Source organism: Abramis brama (assembly GCF_963993115.1).
Source record: "Abramis brama genome assembly, chromosome: 11".
NCBI classification, from domain to species: Eukaryota; Metazoa; Chordata; class Actinopteri; order Cypriniformes; family Leuciscidae; genus Abramis; species Abramis brama.
The window spans coordinates 24,788,188-24,807,245 of NC_139973.1; the positions used below are offsets into that span (position 1 = coordinate 24,788,188).

Here is a 19,058-nt window from a genome sequence, read left to right on the forward strand (position 1 = left end):
TTGGTCATAGTCTGAACAAAATCGCAATGCTTATTGAGAGCCATTCTACCATCAATGGAGACAAAGCAAGTGCAAATTTTGCGAGCAGCTTCCAACAGCTGTATCAAACCCGATGGCCCGAGTACATTTCTTCAACAGCCCGGCGAACAATGGAGGAAGCCAAGTGGAACTGCCCACATTTGCTCCCGTTCACTGAAGATGTCAAACGTCTCCATGTGCATCTTGATGAGCAAGAGAAAGTGTACCGCAAACTCTTGTCAACACAGCCATCATCTCAGCATTGGTCAAAATTGGCGAAGGTTATATTAACTCAGGTTATGCTTTTCAATCGTAGGCGAGAAGGGGAAGTGTCACAAATGCCTTTGTCCGCATACACCTCCAGCAACCAAACAGAAGCTCATCCGGATATTAGCATGGCCCTTACAGAGTTGGAAAATAAACTGTGTCAGTACTTCAAGCGTATAGAGATCAGAGGCAAAAGAGGCAGAAAAGTTCCAGTGCTTATTACTCCTTCATTGCAAGTCGATCAGCCTGCTGATTAAAAACCGGAGCAAGTGTGGAGTACTGAATGAGAACCCTTTCCTCTTTGCACGTCCTTCTGCAATGACCTTTTTCAGAGGCTCTGACTGCATCCGTGAATTTGCAGGTGCATGCAATGCTAAGAATCCTCAAACTCTAACTTCCACCAAGTTGAGGAAACAGATTGGTACCCTCTCTGAAGTGTTAAATCTGAGCAACACTGAGCTTGATCAGCTGGCTGACTTCCTAGGCCATGATATTAGGATACATTGTCAGTTTTACCGCTTACCTGAGGGGACCCTTCAGCTGGCCAAAATGAGCAAAATACTTCTGGCCCTCGAAAAAGGACGCTTGGCAGACTTTAAAGGGAAAAATCTTGATGAAATCATCATTGATCCAGAAGGTACTATACACTGTTACTGTGACCATTGTCTGAATTTAATTAATTTAGAGATATTGTTTTTTTGTTTTTTTTTTGATTCTGTAATAGTTTACACAAATTGTAATATAGGTTTTTGGGAATGCTTTGGAATAATATGCATGTATTACCTTAAATAAACATTTAATTTAAAATTTAAATTAAAGTTAAATGATTTATTTCTGTGTTTTCTACCCACAGAGAACGTTACAGTGGACAGTGATTTAGAGGAGTCTACTTCCAATCCGAAAGGTAACAATTTCATTTAGCCAGTTTGCTCCAATTTATTTTTGCCTAATTCTAAATTATGTTGTTTCTAGGGATGGCAAATTGGTTTGAAATGTGTGGTTCATCTTTAGATTATTTTTCTCACTTTCTACTGACTACATGCACAAATTACTTTAGCATGTTGCTTAGGCATTTCCAGTTTAGTTTTTTCCCTCGTGGTTTGCGCATGAGCCTGCACGCACCTCAAAACTCTTTTGCCAACTTCTAAAGCCTGCTCAAAGTTGCTTTATGTTGTTAAATGGCATCATAAGCTAATTTGCATAATCATTACATAATTGATATATTAATATTTGTCAAAATACAACACCAATTGAGATTGAGAGAGCGGCTTTATTCGCTAGACTTAAACCTAAAAATACTCCTGTATATATGGTGTATTTGGAAAATGCAGTGTTTTAAAATTATCATTCTGCTTTTTATGCACAAAATACAGATTGTGTGTTTATCAACCAGTATAGCTATTTTCCTTTAAGGATAATTCTGGTATTTAGCACTTTGAGTCTCTTGTCTGGTTTGTTTTGGATGAACTAGAGTGGTGGACACAGAAATGTTGACGATGGGTCCTGTCTCGACTTTTTGACTCGTTTAGAATCGCCTTTGACCGCTTCAGAGTGGCTGTCTACGGGCATGCACGAACATGTCCTTAAAACAACCCTTAACGTTCGTTTTCAAAACTGTGCAACCCACTGAGTGGTTAGTGGTGTTCGTTGATGTTCCAAAACAAGTAGCGTAGCGAAATACAGTTTCTGTCATGTTTTATTTGCCATTTTGTAAAATCCCATTGATTTCTGTTGGAGGACTCATTGCTCGTTGATATTACTGCGCTACCGGGAACGGAAAAGATGCTTCAGACTCAAATATCGAGCGGAAGTTTATACGCGGTTGTGAGGTATCTGGAAAAAGTTCCACTATAGCAAATAACACGGATTGAAATCATACATTGTGCCGATATATTTGTTTTTAATCATCAACGAACACCACTAACCACTCGGTGGGTTGCACAGTTTTGAAAACGAACATTAAGGGTTGTTTTAAGGACATGTTCATGCATGCCCGTAGCCAGCCACTCTGAAGTGGTCAAAGGCGATTCTAAACGAGTCAAAAAGTCGAGACAGGACCCATCGTCAACATTTCTGTGTCCACCACTCTAGTTCATCCAAAACAAACCAGAAAAGAGACTCAGTGCTAAATACTGGAATTATCCTTTAACGCCCATCTTGGTTTTGGTACTGGAATGCAGTCAACTATATTTTCCAGCCGCTGAATGATGTAGACTTTTCCAGATTCTGACTAAGCTAGCTTGCTGCAATAGTGACGTCACATGCATGCGATGATTTCAAATGTGAATAGGGATGATTGGATTGTTAATTTTTTTTTAGCAATTGTGACTTTTTGGATGGTGACTAATATTACTGAAATTTTATTAGTAATTGGTTGCACTACTAGTTACCAGGGAAAGTAATTGTATTACTGTGCATTACAAGTACTCAGTGGAAGTATGATCCCCCATGGGTTAGAAGTAAGTTTAAATAACTGGTTAAAAAATATTACAAAATCCTCTTTTTATTCCAAAAAGTAATACAATTTAATATTTTATTTTCAGCGTTTTATTCCAGTCCCCAGGACACACCTCCCAGAATATTTTAGAGGACTCCCTAATTAAACACTTTTTACATGAGGCATGTAAAACACCTCAAAATTCTGGTAGGTGGGTCCCCAGGAATGAAGTTGAGAACTGCACTTTATGTTCTCAAGTTATTTTGGTTGCACTTAAAACAGTGATAAAAAATAATAACAGATGCGGGGTAGCTTTGTCAGTTTAATGAAGATATGTGTTAATACTCAGACTGGCATAATTTTTACTTTCAGAGTGCACTACAGGATCATCACCACAGTACCCTGAATGTGAAGACCGCACACTTCCAGCAGACCCAGTGTCCAAAAAAAAGAGGGGTATGTTGATTTTAATTTCAACTGATTGATGGTTAATATGTTCTCCAGTTGCATTAGGTTTCTATTTACAACATGATTTTTGAAGCATTTCAATATTCTAACTACGGAAGATTATTGAGATTATTTCTAACAATGAATGTCTCAAGCTGATCTCAAGGATCCGTATCTTGGACCGATTAAGCATTTAAGCAACTTCTTACTAGTGAAATGCTAAGATATATGATGTAGGCCTACTTGTTCCCTCTACAGGTCACATCAAGAGGACAGCCTGGAACAAACAAGAAATCGATGCAGTAGAGAACCACATGATGATGTTCATAAAGAACCGCAAAGTTCCAGGGAAGGCAGACTGCGTAAGGTGTTTGGAAGCTGAACCATCTGCTCTAAAACAGAGAGAATGGTCAGCTCTGAAGTTTTATATCAAAAATCGAATCTCCGCTCTACAAAGAAAAGATCTAACACACTAATATGGAAGTAAAATAATGACAAATGTTTTTGAAACTGAAAAGCTTGTTTTAAAACCTATAATATTGAATAAAACCTATAATATTCGACCGGCAATCCATTCGATCCATTCGATCCATTTTATTTCGCTTCCACAAATTTAGTGGTTCAAATTCGACAGAAAATTCAACATTGACATCCAGGAACTGCAGGAAAAGCAGTAGTTTGCCGATTGATGATCTCCATAGCTGTTAGTCAGCCTCACCAGCAGGGGTGCAAGCGGCTGTTGACGAAGAAAACTATAGAGTAACGGGTGAGAGACTCATTCATTCGTTGAATTACAGAAATGGAGCGAGCAGTGGGCTATTTGTGATTATTATCAGGGTGATGAATTGTGAGGATTATCATATGGAAAAGCTGATAAAGACACACAAGCTGTGTTTACATTGAAGTCTTCACTGTTACTTTTGTACATGCAAGTTTTGCACAGCTTTCTCTGTCGTGACCGAGATAGTTATTCCCCGATGCTGATGTACAGATCAAACGTTAAATCTGAGGTAGTAGACATACATTTCTCTCGGTTGTTTAGTTTTCAGAACTTTATATTGCGGTGCTGTGCTGCAGAACTGGGGATTCCCTTAATACGTCACTCTCCAGGATTCCCCTGTGGTCTCAAGACACTCAAAGTAACTCGATGGACAAAATACAGTGATATAAAAGACCAAACTCCCACCTTATTGGGGATGTAGGCGATATTAATAGGCTACAGGCAAGCAGATGGACCAGCATATGAACGTAACACGCAAAGTTTCACGCTTAGCGATTCCCAGTGAAGTACTGGCATAAGTTCGCCTGACACTGGATATTCGCACATTTAGGGACCGTTTAGGGACACACGTTTCTAACTTCAATAGCATTTGAAGAGAATGACTTAGTCATAAAACCATCTGTAAAGTAAAAGTGTGCATCATGGCACCTACATTAACACTTTACAGTTGGTTTTATGACTTAAGTCATTCTCTTCAAATGCTATTGAAGTTAGAAACGTGTGTACCAATGTCTTATGTAACTTTAGAGACGGTCCCTAAATGTGCGAATATCCAGTGTCAGGCGAACTTATGCCAGTACTTCACTGGGAATCGCTTAGCATGAAACTTTGCGCGTTACGTTCATATGCTGGTCCATCTGCTTGCCTGTAGCCTATTAATATCGCCTACATCCCCAATAAGGTGGGAGTTTGGTCTTTTATATCACTGTATTTTGTCCATCGAGTTACTTTGAGTGTCCTGAGACCACAGGGGAATCCTGGAGAGTGACTATTGAGGGAATCCCCAGTTCTGCAGCACAGCCACAATATACAGTTAAGAAAATGAAACAACCGAGAGAAATTTATGTCTACTACCTCAAATTTAACGTTTGATCTGTACATCAGCATCGGGGAATAACATAATCCCGGTCACGACAGAGAAAGCTGTGCAAAACTTGCATGTACAAAAGTAAAAGTGAAGACTTCAATGTAAACAGCTTTTGTGTCTTTATCAGCTTTTCCATATGATAATCCTCACAATTCATCACCCTGATAATAATCACAAATAGCCCACTGCTCGCTCCATTTCTGTAATTCAACAAATGAATGAGTCTCTCACCCGTTACTCTATAGTTTTCTTCGTCAACAGCCGCTTGCACCCCTGCTGGTGAGACCGTCTACAGCTATGGAGATCATCAATCGGTAGTCTACTGCTTTTCCTGCAGTTCCTGGATGTCAATGTTGAATTTTCTGTCGAATTTGAACCACTGAATTTGTGGAAGCGAAATAAAATGGACCGAAAATTGCCGGTCGAATATTATAGGTTGTATTTTTAAACAGAACGAACATTTTGGAAGTGAAATCTGAAAGGTGAATATGGATTATTGAATTAAGAATGAAAATGTGTGTGAAATGTTTTGCATTGAAATATTCACAGCTTAAATATACAACCATGTTGAATTTCAGCCCATAAAAATGCATGGCCTGAAAATACAATGCATTAAAATGTAAGCAGGGTTAATGCACTGCATATTTTTTCTAGTAGTGCAATTCAACAAGCTTTTCAGTTTCAAAAACATTTGTCATTATTTTACTTCAATACACTAATATTGACACCATGTTGAGTATTGGTCACCAGGTTATATCTTAATCTTGCCTGTATGGATTTGTTGATTCAGTTCTTTTCAAATGTTTTTAAAGTGTTTCAAATAACTTTTATACTGCAGTTAATGATTTATTTTGTTTTTTTAGCAAGTTTTCATAATTGTTTTTTTAAATGTCAAATGTTTACTATACACGCAGGCATGCAAAAGTTTCATGCTGAAGTTTCTTTACTTATTGACAGTACGTTTTGAGAAACTGTTTAGAAGTGTTTGTCAAGGGTTTTATTAATTAATATGAACATGAGCATGGAATAGTCTTATGCTAGATCTATTTGTTGACAGACATTTGATGCAAGTTTTGAAAATGTTAACATTACATGTCACAGATAATTATTTATACACGCATGTACATGTCTACATATATGTACGTATGTTTGTGTGTATGTAGGTTATACTTTTTAGAAGTAAAAACATTTAATGTTGCTTTCTATAAATAAAGAGCTCAAAAGTAGATTCTCTTTTTACACTGCTTTTTAAAAAGTGCCTTTTAAAAATTGTGTTACTGGGGCAGTCTTCTCAAAATTAGTTGATACAAGGATAAAAGTAGCTATGTACGTTTGACCCCACGATGACCTAAAACTAGTTTGGTGTGTGTACGTTTGACCCCACGATGACCTAAAACTAGTTTGGTGTGTGTACGTTTGATCCCCACGATGACGTAAAACTAGTTTGGTGTGTATACGTTTGACCCCACGATGACCTAAAACTAGTTTGGTGTGTGTACGTTTGACCCCACGATGACCTAAAACTAGTTTGGTGTGTGTACGTTTGATCCCCACGATGACGTAAAACTAGTTTGGTGTGTGTACGTTTGACCCCACGATGACCTAAAACTAGTTTGGTGTGTGTACGTTTGATCCCCACGATGACCTAAAACTAGTTTGGTGTGTGTACGTTTGATCCCACGATGACCTAAAACTAGTTTGGTGTGTGTACGTTTGATCCCCACGATGACCTAAAACTAGTTTGGTGTGTGTACATTTGATCCCCACGATGACCTAAAACTAGTTTGGTGTGTGTACGTTTGATCCCCACGATGACTAAAAACCAGTTGTGTGTATTGGCGGACCTCAGATTTACACAAGACCTGAAATGACCCCATAAGTAGCCACTGTGTCATGTTTGAAAATTTTATAGCAAAATATTTGTAATCTGAAAGGACATTTTCTAAACTGATATTGTATTAGTTGACATAATATTTTTTTTAGGTCTTAAAGTTTATTAGAAAGGGTGGTCCCCATTATGTAGCATTTCTGACAGGTGACCCCCACAATGCATATAAACAAGTATGTGTGTGTGTGTGTTTCTGTGTGTGTGTGTTTGTGTGTGTTGTATCAACCATTGGACAGTCTGAATATAGGTCTATTTGACCTGTGCAGTGTGTGTGTGTGTGTTGTATCAACCATTGGACAGACTGAATATAGGTCTATTTGACCTGTGCAGTGTGTTTCTGTATGTGTGTGTGTGTGTGTGTATCTGTGTGTAAAATTAGGTAGAAAGTTAGGTAGCAGCAGAAAGTAAGGTAGAACAGTTAGCCTATATGTATTAGTATGTAGATACAATGGGTTATACTACCGGTCACTATTGTTGCCGTTGACATGTTTGTGAGTGCTATGACCACATTAAAAAAAGTTGAGTAATTGCAAATGCATATATCAATACTAGACACCTTAAACATGATGTGTACCAAAAATCTATGTCCTATCTTTATGTTAACATACTTTACTAACATATTCTTTGGGAGCTTTCTTCCTGCCATCCTCTTCTCTTGGCGCAAACAGGAAGTAAACAGCTCTGGTCATGTGACAATTTACAGTAAACATGCGACACTGCACATATTTCATTGAGACCCTTTATTATATCAATATCTGCTGGAAATGCATTGATAGATCATTTAGTAACATTTTTATAGCCTTAGAAATGAAACATTTTTTTACGGTCACTTTTGTGACCGGTGGGATTAAATGGGTTAATAAAAGTAGAATTTCAGAACTCTATTTTCATGTCAAATAGCCATGTCAAGGTTCAGTATATTGTCCTGTGTTATATTATCAACAGAATAATAAAGCTTTTATTCCCATTCATTCATTAGGACAATAGAAAATATAGATTTTATGTTTAAATCAATCATGGATATCCAATTTGGTAACACTTTATTTTGATAGTCCGTTTGTTGAGATTTTACTAGTTTACAAGTGAGCCTCCAGTGACAGGTTCTACTTTTCTAAAAGTGTCTACTTTTAAACAAACAATTCAAAACGAAAGAAAACAGACAGCTCTCTGCTTATGTAAGTTAATCCGTATGCAATTTGCATTTCTCTCTGGCGCGTTCACTTAACTTACAGCGAAGATCGCCAATCAGCATCGTCAACCTCATCTTTGCAGCCGACTGTGACAAAAAAAAACCCATTTGTTTATTAAACAATTAAAATGTGTGTGTGAATGTTGTTGCCGAGGGCACAGGAAATTGTAAATCCGGCTCTGGATCGGAGGTGTAAGCGCTCACTCCACAGACCAGGTAGGAAAATATCAGGGAAACTGAGGCTTGGTATTAGCCTACTCCAGACTTTATTCATAGGGATCGATTCGCCTATAATCTAATTTGTTTTTTAAGTAGCGTTGTTTGGCTTCATTATTAAGTTTGTAAGTATACGGTATAGCCAACTTTTTTTGTCACGGCCCATAACTTTTTCTCTTTCTTTCTCGGTGCCGGTGGAGACCGGTCGGCTACGCTATTACTTTATTCCGAACGCTTCTGCGTTGCCTCTAAAATGGCCGCCGTTACCCACAATGCATCATTCCATAACGTCTACGCCCGAGCTCTATACAAAACTATTATATACTGCCAGAGAGGACTGCAACACATCGTCATTTGAGCGACTTTTGGTACCGATTTACATTTTCGCAATAAATTATTATGATTACACATCTGTTGTTTTTCTTCATAATTTTAGCCTGCATAGTTTTAAGAAATGGTTATGGGTAGGTTTAGGGGCAGGAGTAGGATTAATGTTAGTGGCTCAAAATATATTTTAATGCTATTAATAAAACTGGAATTTCCCTACACATCTCTGTCCATAAAGTGTTTTATTCTTTTTATATTCTGTATAAAATGAGTAATTTATATTTAGGTTTGGGAGTAGGGTTAAGGGAACTTACATTTATCTATAAAACAGTATAAGGGAAATGATACAGATCTTTATGATTCGTAAACGTTTTGTAGCTGTGAATTCGTAATAATTCTACGTCGCAGACATGTCTGTATCATACGTTTCAGCATCTATCCAAACGTACAAAAAAAGTATGTTTTCAATCTGTTGATAGGTTATAGACTTTCTACTGATATAAACTATTTTTCACTTTAATTAGATAGTCCTAAAATGTATCTACTAACACTTAGTGGATAATGTCTATTAATAGTCTACTGATCATAAACAATTTATTTGTTGACAAGCAACAGATCTAATCTTTAGTTGACTATCAACAGATTATCTACAAATGGTTAACAATTTTTTAAAAACAGTTTTAAATCAGCTAAAATAATCATTCATTTGATGCATATGAGACCCCTTGAGTAGGATATACAGTATCATATACTTCATATGCTGACATGACTGTTGACTTTTAACTGACAGATTGATCTTGAGTTGTTGGTACTCAATCTACAGAAAGTTAGTTGACAATTGAAAGTTAGTCGCCAATTGGTTAATAACCTGTTGCAAAATAATATTGACAGTCAACAGGCACTTTTTCGTAAAATCTGTAGATTAACACTTGAATTGTACCTCTATAGGCAGTCAGTTGAACGTATGTTACTTGTCAGTTGAAACAGTGTTGTTGAATCAAATCAAATCAAATCAAGTATATTTGTATAGCGCTTTTCACAATACAGATTGTATCAAAGCAGCTTCACAGTATTAAAATAAAATAATACAACAAAGTTTGTTTCTAGTGGAATTTATTGATTGATAGAATAAAATTAAATATCCCCAAAATATCCCCAACTGAGCAAGCCAAAGGCAACAGTGGCAAGGAACCGAAAAAACTCCATCAAGCGGCCTAATGGTGTCCTAAAACTCCATCAGGTGACCTAATGGAGAAAAAAAAAAACCTTGGGAGAACCCAGGCTCAGTCGGGGGCCAGTTCTCCTCTGGCATTTATGAACTAGAGGCCGGATTGTAGTTTGAAACTGTGAGATTAACAATATTATATGAATGCCTGGCTGAAAAGATGCGTCTTTAATCTAGTTTTAAACTGGGAGAGCGAGTCCGAGCAACGAACAGTATCAGGAAGGCTATTCCAGAGTTTTGGAGCCAAATGTGAAAATGCTCTCCCTCCTTTGGTTGATCTGGATATCCTAGGTATGACCAAAAGCCTTGAATTTATTGATCTTAAAGAGCGCGATGGATTATAGGGCGATAGAAGATCCGTTAAATAGACTGGAGCTAAGCCGTTTAGGGCTTTATAAGTCAGTAGCAATACCTTATAATTAATACGGAACTTTATAGGTAGCCAATGTAGTGATGATAAAATCGGTGTTATATGATCATATTTTCTTGATCTAGTAATAACTCTAGCGGCTGCATTTTGGACTAACTGTAGCTTGTTTATTGAGGATGCAGGACAACCGGCTAATAAAGCATTACAGTAATCTAGTCTCGAGGTCATGAATGCATGAACTAACTTTTCTGCATCAGAAACTGATAGCATATTACGTAGCTTAGCAATGTTTCTAAGGTGGAAAAAGGCTGTTTTTGTAACATACGAAATATGATTTTCAAAAGACAGGTTACAATCGAGTATAACACCCAGGTCTTTTACTGTAGAGGATAAAGTAACAGGACATCCTACAATGTCAAAGTTGTATTGTGAGAGGTTCTGTGGGCGGTTTTTTGAACCGATAAGTATTACCTCTGTCTTGTCTGGATTTAATAATAGAAAATTACGCGTCATCCAATCTTTTATATCTTTAACACACTCTGTCAATTTGGATAATTTAGCGTTTTCATCCGGCCGTGATGAAATATATATTTGAGTGTCATCAGCATAACAATGGAAACTAATTCCATGTTTCCTTATAATATTTCCAAGTGGCAGCATATATATTGAGAATAACAGAGGGCCCAACACAGATCCCTGCGGCACTCCATAGTTTACTGGAATTATAATCGATTTTTCTCCATTTAAATAGACAAAATGGTAGCGGTCTGATAAGTATGATCTAAACCAGCTTAATGCTTGTCCCTGAACACCAGTATAATTTTGTAGTCGATCTAAGAGTATTGTATGATCTATAGTATCGAACGCAGCACTTAGATCAAGTAAAACTAGTATTGAGATGCAGCCTTGGTCAGAAGCTAAGAGTAAATCATTTGTGATTTTAACGAGCGCAGTTTCAGTGCTATGATGCGGCCTGAATCCTGACTGAAACTTTTCATAGATATCATTTTCTTGCAAGAAAGAGCCCAGTTGAGTGGACACAACTTTTTCTAGTAATTTAGACATAAAAGGTAGATTTGAAATGGGTCTATAATTTGCTAGATTATGCGGGTCTAATTGTGGTTTCTTAATGAGAGGTTTTATCACTGCCAGTTTAAATGTTCTTGGAACATGACCTAAAGATAAAGACGAGTTAATAATATTGAGGAGAGGCTCTTCCACTACAGGTAACACTTCCTTCAGTAGTTTAGTTGGTATAGGATCTAATAAACATGTTGTTGTTTTAGATGAAGTGATAAGTTTATTTAACTCTTTTTGTTCTATAGTTGTAAAGCACTGTAATTGTTCTTGCGGGGTGATAATTGAGGCTGAATTATAAGGTGCGATTGAGGATTGAACGTTTACAATTGTGGTTCTGATGTTTTCTATTTTCTCAGTGAAGAAGTTCATGAAATCATTACTACTAAACTGTGACGGGATATTTTGTTCGGGTGACGTCTGTTTATTTGTTAGTCTAGCCACGGTGTTAAATAAAAACCTAGGATTGTTTTGGTTGTTTTCTATTAGTTTGCGGAGATGCTCAGCCCTGGCTGCTTTTAGGGCCTTTTTATAACGTGACATACTGTCTTTCCACGCGATTCTAAAGACCTCTAAATTAGTTTGTTTCCATTTACGCTCTAAATTACGGGTTTCTCTCTTTAGAACATGCGTAGTATTATTGTACCATGGTGCTTTAATTTTCTCTGTGACCTTTTTTAATCTAACGGGTGCAACAACATCCAATGTTCTAGAGAGAATGGTGCTCATAGTGCTAGTTAGTTCTTCTAGTTCATCTGTTTGTTTGGGTTCAGGCAGCAGCTGAGACAGATCAGACAAGCAACTCGAGAAATTATCTATGGTGGATGGAAGGATTGTTCTGCCTGGTCGAAAACGCGGCGCCGCATGACATATTACAGCAGTACGTAATATGCAAGTTACCAAGTAATGGTCAGTGACATCATCACTTTGTGGAATGATATCTATATCGGTTGGATCGGTTCCATATGATATAATTAAATCGAGTGTGTGATTAAGACGATGAGTTGGTCCGGTGACGTTTTGTTTGACCCCAAAGGAATTTAATAAATCTGTAAACGCAGCCCCTAACGCATCATTTGGATTATCTACGTGTATGTTAAAATCTCCAACAATTAATGCTTTATCTACATTGACCAATAGATCTGAGAGAAAATCTGCAAACTCTTTTAGGAAATCAGCGTAAGGCCCAGGCGGTCTATATACGGTAGCCAAGGCTAGAGATAATATGGATTTTTTTCTAACATCTAAGAGCGTAACATTTAGTACAAGTATTTCAAACGAAATAAACTTATAACCCGTTTTCTGAGTAACATTGAGAATATCTCTATAGACCGCTGCAACACCGCCGCCACGACCAATCAGACGGGGTTCGTGCTTATAGGAGTATCCTGATGGAGTAGACTCATTTAGACCGAAATAATCATTAGGTTTAAGCCAAGTTTCAGTAAGGCAAAGTACATCGAAGCTATTATCCGTGACTATTTCATTTACAATAACTGCCTTAGGTGTGAGTGATCTAATGTTTAGAAGACCTAGCTTTAGAAATTGTTTTTGGTTACTAATAGCAACATTTTCTGGTTTAATAACAATTAGATTTTTTCTAGATCCTGCAGTAGATTTATTATTTGATCTCACTAAACGAGGAATAGACACAGTTTCTATGCAATGTTCTACACTATTTAAATCAGTTAATTTGGTGCAGCAGAGACTATGATTTGAACTTTTGGTTACTAGTCAAAAGGTATTTAACATTTTGGAGATGTTATCTGACAGAAGATCCGATCCGAATCTGCTTGGGTGTAAGCCATCAGCACGGTAAAGCCTAGGACGCTCCCAAAACAGATTCCAATTATTTACAAAGAGCAGTTTCTGCTCATTGCACCATGATATTAACCATTCATTTAGCGCGAATAATCTACTAAACTTTTCATGACCTAGTCGGTACGTGGGAAGCGGTCCTGACACAATGATCGTTATATCAGGCGATGTGCTGCGTACCGTATCGATCAGATTCCTGAAGTCTTTCTTCAGAACCTCTGTCTGTCGCAGCCTGATGTCGGCCCCTCCCGCGTGCAGGACCACAGTTCCGACGCGCTCGTTCAGAATGTCAACTGATGAATGTCAACTGATGCACTGTTGACAAGCTACTGAATGGCTACTAATAACTAGTAAAGTCTCAACAAACGGACTATCAAAATAAAGTGTTACCTCACATTTTTAAAACAAAAAATACATAAATGATATTTAATAATCCATTTAATTAATTTGTGAGGATGCGTATTTGGGGAATATAATACTTCTTGGATCTATGCTCTCCCTGTCACAGAGTCAGCCACACGGTCACATCCCCAATCATCACTCAATCACCAGGACCCGCCCACTCGTTCACAATCACCAGATTACTGACTCGCTGCACCTGCACTCCCTCATCAACACACCCTTTATATGCCCCGTTCACCTTTCACTCCTTCTCTGGTCTTGTTGCACTATACGCTGCTTTATGTCAAACTCCTTACAATCTACTCACCTGAGATCGTCTCTTCCTGTATCCCGTCTTCCTGATCCAGATCGCCTGTCTTCATGTTCACTTGTCACCTGCACAGAGAATCCACTTCAGTTATCGCCAGCTAAGTCACCATCATCATTCTACAAGACACCATCCTCTCACCATTATCTGGTTCCTGTTGTTCCACCACCACTCTGCTTTTAATAAACACTGTGTGCACCTAAACCTGTCTGTCTCCTCCTTTGTTTGTGACACTCCCTTCACGAGTCACATATTCTCCATGTTTGTTTGACCTTCTATTCTCTTTAGTGGTGTATCTCAGCTCCACTGAACCAAGTGCCATACTGTCAATTTTGGTCTGGTTAATTTAGCATAGAAATATTACTGTGATGAAAAAAAACATTGTTTGCTTTCCTTTGCTTTATGCTTCTAAAAAGCTGGTGTGTACTGATGATAACTAAAGAAAAATGTTTTCAGAGTTTCATGCATGAAGAAAGATGTTAATGTGGGTACAATATTCACAGAGTAATAACACTATGAAAAATCATTCTTAATAAAAGTAGGATATCAGAACCATTTTTTCATGGCTAATAATAATCTTTATTTTATAAAGCGCCTTTAAAAGCAGCTTCTCAAAGCGATGTACACATAATACACAATTGTTAAAAGCAACAAGAAACACATCAACAGGAAAATGCAAGTTTTAAAAAATATGTCTTAAGTTGACCTTTAAAAATGGCATAAGTCTGAGCTTCCCTAAGTTCAAGAGGTAGAGAATTCCAAAGGACAGGTGCATAGAAAGAGAAAGCCCTGTCACCCATAGACTTTAAGCGAGTTTTAGGAACAACCAGCATGCTTGATTGTGAGGAGCGCAACCTGCGATTAGGAGTGTAGGGGTACAACAGTTCTGCTAGATAATTTGGAGCCAGGCCGTGCAAAGATTTGTATGTGAGCATCATAATCATGAAATCGAATCGGAACCTGACTGGGAGCCAATACAAAGATTCCAAAACCGGAGTGATAGGTTGCATATTCTAGACCCAGTTAAGATCCTGGCGGCAGAATTTTGTACACGTTGAAGCTTGTGTAGTGTAGATTTAGAAACACTGGCTAAAAGGGTGTTACAATAGTCTATCCGAGAGATGACGAAGGAATTTATCAGCTTTTCAGCTACAGGAAAAGTTAACATCGGCCACAATCTAGCAATGTTTCTAAGATGGAAGAAAGATGTTTTAACAGTACTCTGAATGAAAGAATCAAATGAAAGATTAGCATCAAAAATAACTCCAAGGTTCCTCATTTTACTCTGGATACCCAAGACAGAGCCATCAAGAGTCAAAGACGAAGAACCAGCTTTGGAAGTTTGGTGACGGGAACCAATGAGCATAACTTCAGTTTTATCATTGTTCATACACAGGAAATTATTACTCATCCAGGTTTTTATTTCAGTAATACAGCCGGAAAGAAAATCAGTGTCGGGGCACTCATCTGGTTTTGAAATGATATAAATCTGCGTATCGTCGGCATACAAATGATAATGGAGGCCGAGCGATCTCAAGAGATAGCCAAGTGGTGATAGATATATGTTAAAAAGTAAAGGGCCCAGAACTGACCCCTGAGGAACACCAGTGAGAACAGAGATAATCTCAGACCTATGGTCACCCATTAAGATGAACTGGGAACGGTCAGCAAAATAGGATCTAAACCACTTCAAAACTGTCCCCGACACACCAGACACTCTCTCAAGGCATGTAAGCAATAGACTGTGATCAACAGTGTCAAAAGTGGCTCTTAAGTCTAGAAGAATGAGAATAGATGTTGCACCAGAGTCAGAAGCCATCAACAAATCATTGGTCACTTTAACCAAAGCCGTCTCAGTACTGAAAGAAATTTACGGAAACCTGACTGAAGTGGTTCATAAAGGTTATTAATCGTGAGATGGTTACACAAATGAGAGTAATCAATACGCTCAAGTATTTTTGCCAGAAACGGAAGGTTTGAAATAGGACGATAATTATTAAAATCATCCAGGGCAACATTCTCTTTTTTTGGTACTGGAGTTACCGCAGCAATCTTTAATGCTGCTGGAACATCCCCAGTCTGCAAAGAGTCGTTCATAATACTGAGAACAGCCGGGCACAGGACATCGAAACAAGATTTAAATAGGCATGTGGGAATAGGATCAAGCAAGCAAGTGGAAGATTTCATGCTAGATACCTCCCTTTTAAGAGTCTCAGTATCAAGAAGAGGAAAGTTGGTTAGAAAAGTACCAGTGAACCCAGGTGGACAGTGGAATGAAAGAGTAGAAACAGATGAGACAGAAATTAGTTTATGAACGTTATCAATTTCTGAATTGAAGAAATGAAGAAAAGAGTTACACAGCTGCTGAGAAACAAGCATGGTAGTAACAGCTTTAACTTAAAGCAGTCTATTTATAGTTTGAAACAAATGTCTTGGGTTTTCTTGATTGTTTTCAATAGTCTGAGAGAAATACGAAGATCTTTCAATCTCAATTAATGCTCTGTATTCACTTAGAAGGTCCTTCCAGGCTAGATAATGAACATTCAAGCCAGTGAGACGCCATTTTCGCTCCATTTTCCGACAGGCAGCCTTCTTAGTGCACAGATTGTCATTATACCATGGAGCAGTGCGAGCAAAAGTAACCTCGCATGACCTCAGGGGAGCAAAGGTGTCTAGATTAACAGCAAGAGCGTTATTCAGCTGTGAGACTTTCTCCTCCAAAGATGTGAAGTGCAGATCATTGAAAGTGGAAACAACAGAATTCGAAAATACGGTCTGATCAATAGACTTCCACTTCCGAAATGTTACCGTTCGGATGGAAGGCACACAAGAATTGTGCAATTCCAGATTAAAGAAGACAGCTGAGTGGTCAGATAATCCAATGTCAACAGATGTTAACTGTGATACAAATGAGCTATTTGTAATCACAAGATCCAGAGTATGGCCTTTACAGTGAGTCGGGCCAGTTACCAATTGCGAGAGATTGAAGCAGTCAAGCAGCGATAAAAATTCCTTAGCCGTCGTAGAATCACTTTGATCCACATGGATGTTGAAGTCCCCAACAATAAGAATTTTGCGGAACTTTAGGGACAGCATTGACAGAAATCAGCAAATTCTGACATAAAGATTGCATGTGGCTTAGTCTTAGGTGGTTTGTAGACTGTCGCAATGATTGTAGAAGTATGAGCAGAGATACTCAAAACCAAGCACTGAAATGATGAAAACTGAGGAACAGACACAGCGCTTAAATTGAACTGCTGGTTGTAAACCACAATAATGCCGCCCCCTCTGCCAGATGACCTCGGGAGATCTAAGACTCCAAAACCAGCAGGAGTTATCTGGTTAAACAGAAGTCCGTCATTCTCTTTATGCCATGATTCAGTTAAGAACAGCAAGTCCAAGTTTCTATCCGAAATAAAATCCGATAAAAACAGCGCCTTGTTATTCACAGAGCAGGCATTAAATAATGCAGCATAGGCCAGGCTCTGAGTTGGAGACGACATTGATTTAGTCTCCACACGGGGAACTGATATTAAATGACTGTGATCAGCACCAACGTAAGGCAGATTGTTTATCTTACGCCGGCATGCGGGGACAAAAACATCAGGAGATGATGAGATGGAAAAACTGCACCTCGAGCCCCGGTGCAAATATCGTTTAGGACGCAGCAAGCCAGCGTCTCGACAGTGTTTGTAAGAGTCTTTAACTAAACGATAAGAGTTTCGTTTTAAACTCAGAGGTTGTCGTGCAGAGTACCTCAGGGCCATAGTCAGTAAGTCCGCGTGCACAGCCGGACCACAGCGTAGAATCCCCGTTGCACACTGTGAGCGTAGTATCTCGGAGTCCCCGTGCACCGCCGAACCACTGCGTTGATTCTCTGTGAAACGTTCCAGGTTAATCCGGGTGGAGTACACAATTAAAAACAGCAGTCCAATGTGTATAAAATGGTACAACCACATCGCAACCGTAAAGGCGCGGAGAATAATATAACTTGGGAAAAAAACAAACAAACAAAATAAGAGAAAGGAGCGGCAGCCAAACGCGCCAGCGTTCCCTCAGTCCTTAATTGGGGATAGCCATTTTAAATGGCAAATAGCCATTTTAAGTTGTCCTGGTTCTGTTTATTGTCTTATAATGTTATATTATCAACATAATTGTAATGTAGCAGGTGCCCTACTGCATAAGCATAAACCACTTTGCAGCTGAAACTCAATGAGGCCAATTACAAAGGAATAATATTTCTAATGTCTCAGACCATGTCATGAGCTATGTTCGCTCTTGAGCCAGCGTTGTAGCAAGACAAGGGAAATGATCACACACAAAAGGCAGGATTATAGTTGAAAAGGTAAGGTTTTTCGGGAACACTTTATTTTACAGTGTCCTTGTTACATATATTTCATGTACGAATAACAGTAAATTATACATATGTAGTGGGTTTGTATTGTTCATTTATTTTTATTATTTTGGCTGACGTCACGGCAGAATGGGTCCCACGTAATTTCCGCCTAAACGAGTTAAAAGGTGCGCGGTGCGATACTGTGGGAGACACGCACATGGTTGTTTGGCGTGACACTGGTGTGAGTGTGGAGAGATGCTGCACGTTGAGTGTACTGCTTGTATCGTCCGCTTACCTGTTTGTATTGCTGATAATACCCGGGTAGGTCATTTGACTTATGTGCAAAAAGGAGAATATTGTTTGTTCTTGAGCATGTATGTTTGTTTTTTGTTGTAGTAACAAATCTGGCATCGCGGTCATTCGTTTGGAGCTGTACGTCTCGTATCTGTCACGTACTGATCTGAGACACAAAGGTTGAGGATCCAAATGCAGTATTTATTGAACAAGGTAATCCAAAGGCGTAATCCAAATCCAGGCAAGGGTCATACACAAACAAGCAATCCAAACAATAACAGAAAAGGGCTGAGGCAAGGAGAGAAATCCGAGGGAACAGGCAGAGAATCAAGGTAACCAGGACACATGAGAAACAGGACACAAACACGCTCAGAATTGCAGTACATGACGTGAAGACGCTCAGGCTCGGCAGGCATGACGTGAAGAGGGAGACCTGGGCATGCTGGTGACTGTGGTGGGCCAAGCTCCGTGGCCACTGGATCTTGGAGTGTGATGCCCCTCCCCAAAAAACGATGGACATGTCCTCCTCAACCTCCCCGACAGTGAAGGAGGACCCACTTAACAGCAAAGTA

General features: G+C 38.7%; 1 protein-coding gene across 1 annotated transcript; it reads left to right on the forward strand.

Moving 5' to 3' along the window:
- Positions 1-603: 603 nt before the first annotated feature.
- LOC311091842 (uncharacterized protein) lies at positions 604-18,670 on the forward strand (the record flags this gene model as incomplete). The annotated part of the gene is made up of 5 exons (XM_084127950.1): positions 604-922; positions 1,139-1,189; positions 3,095-3,178; positions 3,428-3,578; positions 18,589-18,670. The coding sequence occupies 5 exons, from the start codon at positions 604-606 to the stop codon at positions 18,668-18,670; spliced, it is 687 nt and encodes a 228-aa protein (XP_083984076.1).
- Positions 18,671-19,058: the final 388 nt, after the last annotated feature.